At 43.2% G+C, this 12,355-nt stretch overlaps 1 protein-coding gene across 14 annotated transcripts in view; it reads right to left on the reverse strand.

The window, feature by feature from the left end:
• Positions 1-12,355, reverse strand: part of eml4 (EMAP like 4) — a 334,770-nt gene that overhangs the window by 66,354 nt on the left and 256,061 nt on the right. For all 14 annotated transcript variants that reach the window (XM_085980750.1, XM_085980748.1, XM_085980747.1 and 11 more), the window contains 3 exons: positions 10,478-10,573; positions 9,254-9,388; positions 3,564-3,699 (listed from right to left, as the gene is read on the reverse strand). In XM_085980750.1, the coding sequence (XP_085836876.1) occupies positions 3,564-3,699; positions 9,254-9,388; positions 10,478-10,573 (367 nt within the window). The remainder of the gene's footprint in view (positions 1-3,563; positions 3,700-9,253; positions 9,389-10,477; positions 10,574-12,355) is intronic.

Below are 12,355 nucleotides of genomic sequence, written 5' to 3' on the forward strand. Positions count from 1 at the left end.
GGCACAAGTAAGGCATGTGATGGAATACTCTCCACTTGCCTGGATGAGTGCAGCTCCGACAACACTCAGGAAGCTCGACACCATTCAGGACAAAGCAGCTTGGTTGATTGGCACCCCATCCTCCACCCTAAACATTCACTCCCTCCACTACCAGCATACCGTGGCTGCAGTGTTTACCATCTACGAGATGCACTGCAGCAACTTGCCAAGGCTTCTTCAGCAGCACCTCCCAAACCCGCAACCTCTTCCACCTAGAAGGACAAGGGCAGCAGGCGCATGGGAACACCCCCACCTCCAAGTTCCCCTCCATCCTGACTTAGAAGTATATCGTCTATCCTTCATCATCGCTGGGTCAAAATCCTGGAACACCCTACCTAGCAGCACTGTGGGAGCACCTTCACCACACGGACTGCAGCGGTTCAAGGCGGGGCTCACCACCACCTTCTCGAGGGCAATTAGGGATGGGCAATAAATGCTGGCCTTGTCAGCGACACCCACATCCCAGAAACGAATAAAAAAAACTCTCTCATTTAGTTTGTATTCTGTCTTCACATTCTTCCTACCAAAATGCATCATCTCTCACTTTTCTGCATTGAATTCCATCTGCCATGTGTCTGTCCATTTCACCAGCCTGTCTATGTCCTCTTGAAGTCTATTACTATCTTCCTAGAAACATAGAAGATAGGAGCAGGAGCAGGCCATTCGGCCCCTCGAGCCTGCTCCGCCATTCAATGAGATCATGGCTGATCATCCAAATTCAGTACCCTGTTCCTGCCTTCTCCCCATATCCCTTTAGCCTTAAGAAATATATCTAACTCCTTCTTGAATATATTTAATGAATTGGCCTCCACTGCCTTCTGTGGTAGAGAATTCCACAGGTTCACCACTCTCTGGGTGAAGAAATTCCTCATCAGTCCTAAATGGCTTACCCATTATCCTTAGACTATGACCCCTGGTTCTGGGCTCCCCGGCCTTCGGGAACATCCTTCCTACATCTAGTCTGTCTAGTCCTGTTAGAATTTTATAAGTTTCAATGAGATCCCCGCTCATTCTTCTAAACTCCAGCGAGTACAAGCCCAATCGACCCAATCTCTCCTCATACGTCATTCCTGCCATCCCAGGTATCAGTCTGGTGAATCTTCGCTGCACTCCCTCCATGGCAAGAACATCCTTCCTCAGATAAGGCGACCAAAACTGCACACAATACTCAAGGTGTGGTCTCACCAAGGCCCTGTACAACTGCAGCAAGACATCCTTGTTCCTGTACTCGAACCCTCTCGCTACGAAGGCCAACATACCATTTGCCTTCTTACCCGCCTGCTGCACCTGCATGCTTACCTTCAGCGACTGGTGCACAAGGACACCCAGGTCTCGTTGCACTTCCCCTTCTCCCAATCTATTGCCATTCAGATAATAATCTGCCTTCCTGTTTTTGCCACCAAAGTGGATAACCTCGCATTTATCCACATTATACTGCATCTGCCCAATCATCCAAACTGTCCAAATCATACTGGAGTTTCTCGGCATCCTCCTCACAGCACACATGCCCACCCAGCTTTGTGTCATCTGCAAACTTGGAGATATTACATCTAGTTCCCTCGTCTAGATCATTAATATATATTGTGAATAGCTGGGGTCCTAGGACCGATCCCTGCGGTACCCCACTAGTCACTGCCTGCCACTCGGAAAAAGACCCGTTTATTCCAACTCTTTGCTTCCGGTCTGCCAACCAGTTCTCTATCCAAGACAGTACCTTACCCCCAATCCCATGTGCCTTAACTTTACACGCTAATCTCTTATGTGGGACTTTATCGAAAGCCTTCTGAAAGTCCAAATACACCACATCCACTGGTTCTCCCTTATCTATTCCTCACTGTTTATTACACTTACAAGTTTCGTGTCACCTGCAAATTTCAAAATTGCGCCCTGTACCCCCAAGTGCAAGTCATTAATGTATATCAAAAACAGCAGTGGTTCTAGTACTGAACTCTGGGGAACATCACTGTATACCTCCAGTCCAGAAAACAGCCATTCACCACAAATCTGTTTTCTATCCCTTAGCCAATTTTGTATCCATGCTGCTTCTGCTCTTTTATCCCATGGGCTTCAATTTTGCTAACAAACCTAATATATGGTACTCAATGTTAACATCAGATACTCCCAGATCAGGTATAATAGTGTAAAGCTCCTCTTCTGGCCCAACGTTAAACCTTAACCCTAAACTCAGAACGGCATACCCACCGCACCAGTATATTTCCATCTCCCAAATCAGTCAACATTGCAATTTTTAAATGAAAGTTGTTAAGTCTGTGTGTTATAATGAGAATTACTACACAGACCACAAGAGTAAATTTTAACAGGTCTTTACTAGTCGAAGGTCAGGGCGGAACTGCCCAATAAATCATTACACAGCACTTATATACCGGTGTGGTCACCACCGGTATTACAGTATACAGCAGCCAAGATAAAGTAGTGCAACTCTTAAAATAGTTCTCTTAAAGGTGGAACGGTTACATACACCACAAAAGTGACAACAATGCTACCTCCTGCTACATTCTGGGTAGTTTTGTGTTATACACAGGCACCTAGAGGCTGAAGAGTACCCAGAAGCATTTCACGTATAATCGACAGAACTTGAACTCAGGTCCCAGAAGTACTGCCTGTACCAGAAGTTTGCCACAAGTTCAAAACCAAACAAGATAAATAGCTTCTAAAAGTACACAGGAATTACCAGATACTCCCCTGTTATAAATGCACATAATTTGTGAATTGATTACACAAAGATATTTGGTAGCACTTAAGTTTTTAAGTTCATATAATTTGAGCATTTTGGAATGGGACATCATTTGTAATTTAATTTGTGAAGGGTCAATAACCAGGGGGCACAGATTTAAAGTAATTGGTCGGAGGTTTAAAGGGGATTTGAGGAGAAATTTTTTCACCCAAAGGGTGGTGGGGGTCTGGAACTCACTGCCTAAAAGGGTAGTAGAGGCAGAAACCCTAGTCACCTTTAAAAAGTACTTGGATATGCACTTGAAGTGCCGTAACCTACAAGGCTATGGATCAAGTGCTGAAAAGTGGGATTGGGGTAGATAGCTCTTTGTTGGCCAGCACGGACAAGATGGGCCGAATGGCCTCCCTCAGTGCTGTAACTTTCTATAATTCTATGATAAACCTAACATACACATTATGAAACTGTTAAGAAACAGAATAGTGGAGTTCAAGAACTGTAAACTTTCTTACAGAAAGTATGTGTAATACAAATAATGTTGTGTATGCATTGTCAAACTGTATCAGAATTAAATCTTTGGTGATGAAGCCAACTTTGTCATGACTGTGCATGTAATTGGCCATTAAAATGTAGATTTTAAAAACGTTTAATAAATCTCATTTTAACTGTTTACAAGCTTTAGTTTATTGCAAGTCTTCCTTTGAAAGCGTTTTGTTTTAACCATTAGACGTGCTATGCCTAAAGGTAAATATAACCAACTACAAATAGTTATTCCATTACAGATATACTTGTGCTGCTTTGAAATCGAGATTTTTAAAAAAACTGCACTTACCTTTGGGTCCTTTCCCCTGTGCAGATTCCACAGTAGTTCTATTCCAAATGAGCATAATCCCTCCAGAATCTCCAGTTAGAACATCACCATTCTCCAAAAATGCTAAACACTGTACAAATTTTGGCTTTTCATATTTCTGAAAGATAAAAACATTAACTTTTTTCATGCTGTATGATTTTGCCATTCCCATTTGCAATGTTTTATCTTTCCTGCCTCTTACCTAAGCACAGTATGTTCCTTCAATTCCTTCCTCCCCTCCCACCCTGTCTCTGCACCTGCTTAATATCTGTTACATCTCCAGCTTTTTCCAGTTCTGATGAAGGGTCCCAGACCTGAAACGTTAACTCAGTTTCTCTCTCCACAGATGCTGCCTGGCCTGCTGAGTGTTTCCAGCGTTTTCTGTGGTTTTATTCTAGTTGTGCGTTGGTTTATTGTCTGATGCCACATTTAGTTCTACAGCTCCTCTTGAAAGTTAGATGTCCAAGAACATAGATAATTGGCTCATACCCCAATGTTCCCTCACCCTGTGGTAGCATCTCAACATCAGCTTACTGCCTCTCTTAAACAGCCTAGCTGAAGACCAGGAAGTTAGGTGGATGAACCTGCATAATACTGTTGGTGTGCCATCCTTTAAAGTTTGTTTGACAATTTCACTTTATTCTTGGTAGTATTTAGGGTAATACATAAATTTTCTACAATTTCATTTAAAATATGTTCACCAGTTATTCTTCTAAAAAACAAAATTCTGTGAAAACACTACTTGTGGCTCTTTAATATAGGAGGAAATATCAACAATGTCTTACAGCAGGAAACTTGAAAATATACAAACTAGAAAGTATCAGCAACAATGGACTCCTAAACCAATAACTACCAGTTAAAAACCAAATGCAATCACCTGGAAAATAACATATTAAAAAAATCCCAACCTGGACTGACTTCAAAACTTGTCTCCTTTCATTAGCCAAGATTTGAAGTTCTCAGCCAAGACACGAGAGAATGTGCAGAGTTGGAAATTGAAGGCTGACAGATGCATACCTCCAAATTGGCTGACTACAAAACAGCATTGATGGCAGAATGTTTATTAGGAAGAGAAAAAATAATTTAAAAACACTTGGAATCAGATTTATTTGCAGTTCACAAAGATGAGTACAGGTGAGTAATGTAATTCACCCCCTTTGGCTCATCTTTCAGAGAAAACAATGGTTACCAAATCACACCGTTCAATTGCTTCTTGAATGATTCCAGAGTCTTTGCCTCTATTATCCTACTTGGAAGACCATTGCAGGTATTATTCTTGTTTGGGCAAAGAAGTACTTCCTAAGGGGAAAAACTCAAATCGTTCAAGAGGCTGTTGAGAATGTAAGAACATAAGAATCAGGAGCAGGAGTAGGCTATACGGCCCTTCGAGCCTACTCCGCCATTCAATAAGATCACGACTGATCTTTAACCTCAACTCCACTTCCCCGCCCGATCCCCATATTCCTCGATTCCCCTAGAGTCCTGGAGGAAAAAAGTCCGTTGATTTGTGCCTCCCTTTAGCGCTCTAAGAGGGCGTCCGGGCGCAGTGCCACTAATGCCTACCGCAAAATTCAGCGGGAGGTTAGTGGCGGCGGTAACCGCTAGCGCCCTGCGTTGCTGCGCCTCCGGCGATGACGTGATCGCTGTGGGCAGCGCCCCGGCCACAATCTTCGGTAGCGCCCCCTGACTTACCGCCGGACGTCATGTCCAATAGGGTTGGGGGGGCCTACCTGCGGCCAGGGCAGCGCAAATTAAAGGGGAGGTGCTGGGTGGCCCTTTTTGTTGCTGGCAGCCTGCCAGCACCTGCCCCCGTTGCAGTCCCCGGCCTCCTGTGAAGCCCCCCCCCGGCAGCGTGCTGGCTGCGCTCAGTGAGCCCGGCACTCCTCTCGAGTGCCGGACTCTTTTGCTGGCACTCCAATTCCTGGTGGCTCAGCTGGGCCCTGGGTTGCGCTGCGCTAGGCCCCCCTCCCCTTTAATAAGGGGAGGAAGACCTGCAGTACCGTGGCACTGCGGCAAATAGCACCGCGATATTCACTCGCAACGCCCCAAGAGGGAGGCAGGGCGCTTCCAATAGCACCCTGCCTCCCTCTTGGGGCGCTACCAGTGAATTTCGGGTGCGGGGGTCGCTAACCTTTTTGGGGCGCTAAAAGTAGCGCCACGGCAAAGTTAGCACCCCAAAGGGGGCACGACCCAATTTTGCCCCCCAAAAATCTATCCATATCGCAGCCTTGAATATACTCAACGACTCAGCATCCACAGCCCTTTAGGATAGAGAATTCCAAAGATTCACAACCCTATGAGTAAAGAAATTCCTCATCTCAGTCTTAAATGGCCTACCCCTTATCCTGAGACTATGCCCCCTAGTTCTAGACTCTCCAGCCAGGGGAAACAACCTCTCAGCATCTACCCTGTCAATCCCTCTCAGAACCTTATATGTTTTAATGAGATCACCTCTCATTCTTCTAAACTCGAGAGAGTATAGGCCCAATCTACTCAATCTCTCCTCATAGGACAACCTTCTCATCCCAGGGATCAATCTAGTGAACCTTTGTTGCACCGCCTCTAAGGCAAATATGCCCTTCCTCAGATAAGGAGACCAAAACTGTGCACAGTACTCCAGGTGTGGTCTCACCAGAGCCCAGTACAATTGCAGTAAGACTTCCTTACTCTTGTACTCCAACCCCCTTGCAATAAAGGCCAACATGCCATTTGCCTTCCGAATTGCATGCTAACTTTCTGCGTTTCCAGTACGAGGACTCCTAAATCTCTCTGAACACCAACGTTTAAAAGTTTCTCCCCATTTAAAAAATATTCTCTGTTTTTCTATTCTTCCTACCAAAGATGAATGCTGTTATGGGGTAACTGTAAACTGCTTTAGGCGAGAAACTCCAGAGCTCAGGCCCAAAACAGCTGTAGGCACAGCTGCCAATGGTGGGGCGAAGGGAGTGGTGGATGCACAAGAGGCCAGAATTAGAGGAACACAGTTCTCAGAGGGTTGTAGAGCTGGAGGTGGTTATAGAGATAGGGAGGGGCAAGGCCATGAAGAGATTAAAAGACAATAATGAGAATTTTAAATTTGAGGAGGTAGGTTTCAAGAGCCAATGTACATTAGTGAGGACTGGGGTGATGGGTGAGTAGGATTTGGATCTGGTTTGGGTTCGATCTGAGACATTGATCAGGGATGGGGATAGAGTGGCGAGGGTATGAAATTTGTAGTATGGGCTGAAGACAATGGCGTCAGTCTTCCCAGAGTTTAACTGGAGGAAATTGTAGCTCATCCAGGACTCCATGTCAGACAAGCAGTTTGACAGCACAGAGGCAGTGAAGTGGTCAAGACAGGTGGAGAAAGGTAGAGCTGAGGGTCATCCATGTGTAAGTGGAACCTGACCTCATGTCTTCACATGATGTCACTAAGGGGCTGCATGTAAATGAGGAAGAGGATGAAAGCTCAGGGGACTACAACAACAAGTTGCATTTATATAGTGCCTTTAACGTAGTAAAATGTTCCAAGGCACATTACAGGAGCGTTAAACAAAATTTGACACCGAGCCACATAAGGAGATATTAGGGCAGATGAGGAGGTAGGTTTCAAGGAGCATCTTAAAGAAGGGAAGAGAGGCGGAGAGGTTTAGGGAGAGAATTCCAGAGTTTAGGACCTAGGCAGCTGAAGGCACGGCCGCCAATGGTGGAGTGATTGTGATGCTCAAGAGGCCAGAATTGCCAGAGCACAGAGATTTTGAGGGGTGGTTGTTGTTGTTGTAGGGCTGGAGGAGATTAGAGAGATAGGGAGGGGCGAGGTCATGGAGGGATTTGAAAACAAGGATGAGAATTTTAAAATTGAGGCGTTGCTTAACTGGGAGCCAATATAGGCCTGCAAATACAGGGGAGATGGGCGAGTGGAACTTGGTGCGAGTTAGGACAGGGAGGGGGATGGAGTCGGTGGCTAGGGAACGGAGTTTGTGGCAGGGACCAAAGACAATGGCTTTGGAGTTCCCAATATTTAGTTGGGGGAAATTTCTGCTCATCCAATACTGGGTGTTGGACAAGCAGTCTGACAGTTTAGAGACAGTGGAGGGGGTCGAGAGAGGTGGTGAGGTAGAGCTGGGTATCTTCAGCATACATATGGAAACTGGCGCTGTGTTGTCGGATGTCGTCGCCAAGGGGCAGCATGTAGACGAGAAATAAGAAGGGGCCAAGGATAGATCCTTGGGGGACACCAGAGATAACGGTGCAGGAATGGAGTCAAGGAAGTGCGAGGTGGGTCTCATGGACAAGATGAGCTCAGAGAGGGCATGAGGGGAGATAGGAGAAAAACTAGAGAAAGATGTGGATTCAGGGCTAGGGTAGGGGGAGCCTTGGGAAAGGCTTGGCTTGGTAGGTAAGGGGAAGGGGAGGGTGCGGCAGAGGCAGCTGAACAGACGATCTTGATATTAGTGACAAAGAAGTTCGTGAGCTCCTCACACTAGTTATTGAGCAATAGGGTAGAGAGGACAATGGTTGGGAGAGGAAAGATGATGCCGGGGGCTACCAATGCTCTCCAGGATAATCCTGGAATATTGAGTAGTGTTGCCAGAGGACAGCAAGGCCCAATAGTACTTGATGTAGTCCAGCCAGATACACTCAAGTCTATGCCATTTGGATAGGATGGTGGCTATATCATAGGGAACAACTAGGGTGGAGAAAGTAAGGGTTTTGCTGGGGACAAGGGCATAAAAAGTGGAGACAATAGTGTGTTTGAGCAGATTGACAGTTGTAGAAGTATCATGATGAATGAAGGGCCAACGGCTAGACCTTTGTTGTATTTCTGCCAGTATTGCCTCGATGAGTGCAAGGACATCCAGCTTTTAATAACAACATTGCATGAAACTTTGGTGCCTAGAATGGGTGTTTTTAGAATTTTACTTTGAAACTCAAGACTGGCTTTAAATATTTTGGATACCTTTAACAGAATGTGTTTGTCTGTCTGATGGGAAAGTGGTTAAACTAGAGTTGAATAGGTTCATGATTATTGTAGCATTTTGATTTTGTGAAAATAATTCTTCTTAAAGTGTAATAAAGAACTTTATTATTTTGGCAGTTAAAGCAAGTTATTTCCCCAAAGGGTTTTCAGAGGCTAAAAGTCAGTTGCAAAATTAAGTTTTTCAGCCAATCGAAAGCTCAGTTTCTGAAAATCAACATGGGTGCAGTACAGATGTATCCAGTCAAACTGTGATGGGAAAATTACATCCAAACTCAGAATGGTTGTTGATTCAAGTTTTAACTCTTAACAACTTATTGTATAGCAGAAGGAATAACAACTATTATTTACAGCATTTTATTTAGGTTTTTTTTTAAAAATTGAAGGTGAAGGATGTCACGTTCTAGGAAATGGAATAGCTTTTTCCACGTACTGTGAACAGCAAGGACTCCAGCTACACAGAGGGCCTTCCCCTACTTTGCTCCAGCTCAGAAGAGCATGCCTTATAATATCAATGTGAATCATTTTATTTCCCATCCTCACCAAAATTCTGAATTTTGTGTTAGTTTGTCAACAGTTATGTCCTGTGGCCCCTGTTGGGGATTTACACAATTTAGTTTTCACTTGCAGGATTCTTTTGTTTCTAAGCTTGGAGATAAGATAGCATGGAACACAGTATTCTCTTAGTGCTCAGTTGGGACATATCAAAACTTACCCCAAAAATACCCTGTTTTCTAGCAAGTGAGTTTCCATTCCATGTCCAGAAAAAGACATGTGATTTGCCACAAGTTACTATTGTGTTGGGGTCTGTAGGGTGAAAATCAGCAGCAAGCACTGACTCATTGGTACTCTGTCCAAAAAAAACACAAAAGCATTGCATTAACCATGTGCAAATAAAAATAAAATGTACTTTTTCTTCTTAGTCACATAAACAGAATGATGATCCTATGTGGGAAAGAATTTTAAATCTAGTGCTCCCTTCTAATTTTCAAAATAATTGGTGACAAATATGTTGTCTTTCTTAGGGTAAAAATCAGTCTGATCTCTCCCAGTTAGAAAGGACCCATTTTTGATGAGTTACGGCATTGATTGCAGATCAACATCTTTCCTGATCCTGGAGGTCAGTTCCTATTCAACATAGTATCAGCCAAGTATCCTCTAAGTACATCACTTCTAAAGTTCCAATTTTTCCTCACTGATTACACAATGGGGACCATATTAGTTTGAAAATACTTCTCCACAGCAGGTATTGTTTTACTTCAAGTTTTAACTCTTAACAACATATTGTACAACAGGAGAAATAATGAGCATTATTTACAACAATTTATTTAGATTTTTTTTTTTTAAATTGAAGGTGAAGGATGTCATGTTCTAGGAAATGGAATAGCTCTACCTTGCCCCACCTCAGTAGAGCATGCCTTATTGTATCAATGTGAATTTTTCTATTTGCCAACCTCACTGAGACTCTGAATTTTGTGGCATAGAATCGTACAGCACAGAATGAGGCCATTCAGCTCATTGTGTCTGTGCCGGCTTTTTGAAAGAGCTGCCCAATTTAGTTTGTGAACAATGATGTCCCGTGACCCCCATGCGGATTCTTCTGTTTCTTAAATTGGAGATAAGATAGCATGAGCACAGTTTTCAAAACTTTACTACTATAGTGGTTCTCTTGTCCAACAACCTAGATAGTTACTGATTAGCACATTCTGTGAACTAAGAGAGAGTACAAAATTAGCAACTTTTGGATCTTGAAGGTACTTCCACTTTTAATGCTTCTCTGTATTATGCAGTATTTCAGCACTAATTTCCTAAACTTTCACAGATATATTAAACTGCAACTATGTGAATATTTCATTCACTTAAATTAGCAACTTTGTGATTTGCACTATAAAACAAGGAAGCTAAAGTATGTTTATTTCTGTGTAGCTCACACACATACCTTTATTTCAGCAACTTTGGATTTTTTCTGCCACTCCCATACAGTTAGCATGTGCTCATTGGAGTCATCCACTACACACAAATGAGTACCTGAATCCTAAGGTGTTTAACAAAAAACACATGAACAAAATTTTACCCTTACAAAAGCTTGTAACATTAAAAGGCATTTAGACAAATTGAATATACAGATACATTCAGTACAGAACAAGAGGTCTGATATTACTGGTCTTAACATCCAGCTTATTCAAATATGAAAATAGTGCTACAGTGTGTTGTATTTCACCTTTAAGTCACATATTCCATTGTTTACATATACACAACCAGCCTTTTGTGTCTTTGACCAAGCTTTTGGTCACTCATCCTAATATCCCCTTATGTGGCTCAATGACAAATTTTGTTTGAATACACGCTTTGGGAAGTTTAACTATGTTAAAGGTGCTATATAAATGCAAGTTATTGTTGTGAGGAAATGCTATGTGGAAATTCAAAATCACAATAGTTTATTTCTTCCTAGTGTCAAGTGCCTTCTGTGATGTTACTGCCAACCAATTCTCACCGGGCCTATTTAGATGGCACCGTTAGACTTCCTTCAACTCTTGAGACCAGTTTTTCATATAACTTTCTAATTGTAGTGCATGGTTTGTAGAATGCTTCTACATGATAGTTTCTGGATCATTTGCAAAATACACGACAATCAGCGATGAAATTGAATTAACCAGTATCCATGCCTGTAAATTACACTGCGGCAGTATTTCTTATTGCCAATTTCAAAACCCTCTGAAATAAAAACAGAAAATGTCGGAAATACTCAGCAGGTCAGGCAGCGTCTGTGGGAGAGAGAAACAGAGTTAACGTTTCAGGTCGATGACCCTTTGTCAGATAGGTCATCAACCTGAAACGTTAACTCTATTTCTCTCTCCACAGATGCTGCCTGACCTGCTAAGTATTTCCAGCATTTTCTGTTTTTATTTCAGATTTCCAGCATCTACGGTATTTTGCTTTTATTTTGTTCAAAACCCTCTGATTTAGCTTACCCAATATTATTTAATTTAAATTTGCTGTCAGGATGCTTAACATCACAAATGTGAGAATATTCAGCAGGGGTCATTGGGTCACTATCAGGAGGAAGAACCTTGGCTGCTTTTTCCCTTCACTAACCCAGGAGTCAATTTTGGTACCTCCATTCCCAAGGTCGAGATCAACTAGGGCAGCACCAAGCCAGGATCGAAAGCCTAGATCTTCCTGCTCTGTATGGCTCAGTGTCCACTGAATCATTATGGGGCTTTTTTGGCAATCTCCCTTCTGACTACATACGGTGTCAGCCAAGGCTCAGTGCGTAGCACTCTCGCGTCTGAGTCCCACTCCAGAGACTTCAGCACATAAATCTAGGCTGACACTCTAGTGCAGTAGTGAGGGAGTGCTGCACTGTTGGAGGTGCCGTCTTTCGGATGAGACGTTAAACAGAGGCTCCGTCTGCGCTCCCAGGTGGACGTAAAAGAACCCATGGCACTATTTCGAGGAAGAGCAGGGGAGTTATCCCTGCAGTCCTGGCCAATATTTATCCCTCAATCAAATTCACAAACAGATTATCTGGTTATTAACACATTGCCATTTGTGTGAGCTTGTTGTTTGCAAATTGGCTGCCGCATTTCCTACATTACAACAGTGACTACACTTCAAAAGTACTTCATTGACTGTAAAGTGCTTTGGGACGTCCTGTGGTTGTGAAAGGCGCTATATAAATGCAAGTCTTTCTTTTTTTTGTTAAAGCATTTCAGGTAAGGGATTACACCAACAGGAATTTCTGTCTATGAATGTACGGAGGCATTTTTCAATCTGGCTCTACAGCATAAACAAGGTATCAACAGTCTGGGTGAAC

Source organism: Somniosus microcephalus, chromosome 3, assembly GCF_052327205.1.
Source record: "Somniosus microcephalus isolate GS21.2 chromosome 3, FLI_Smic_1.0, whole genome shotgun sequence".
In the NCBI taxonomy this organism is placed as follows: Eukaryota; Metazoa; Chordata; class Chondrichthyes; order Squaliformes; family Somniosidae; genus Somniosus; species Somniosus microcephalus.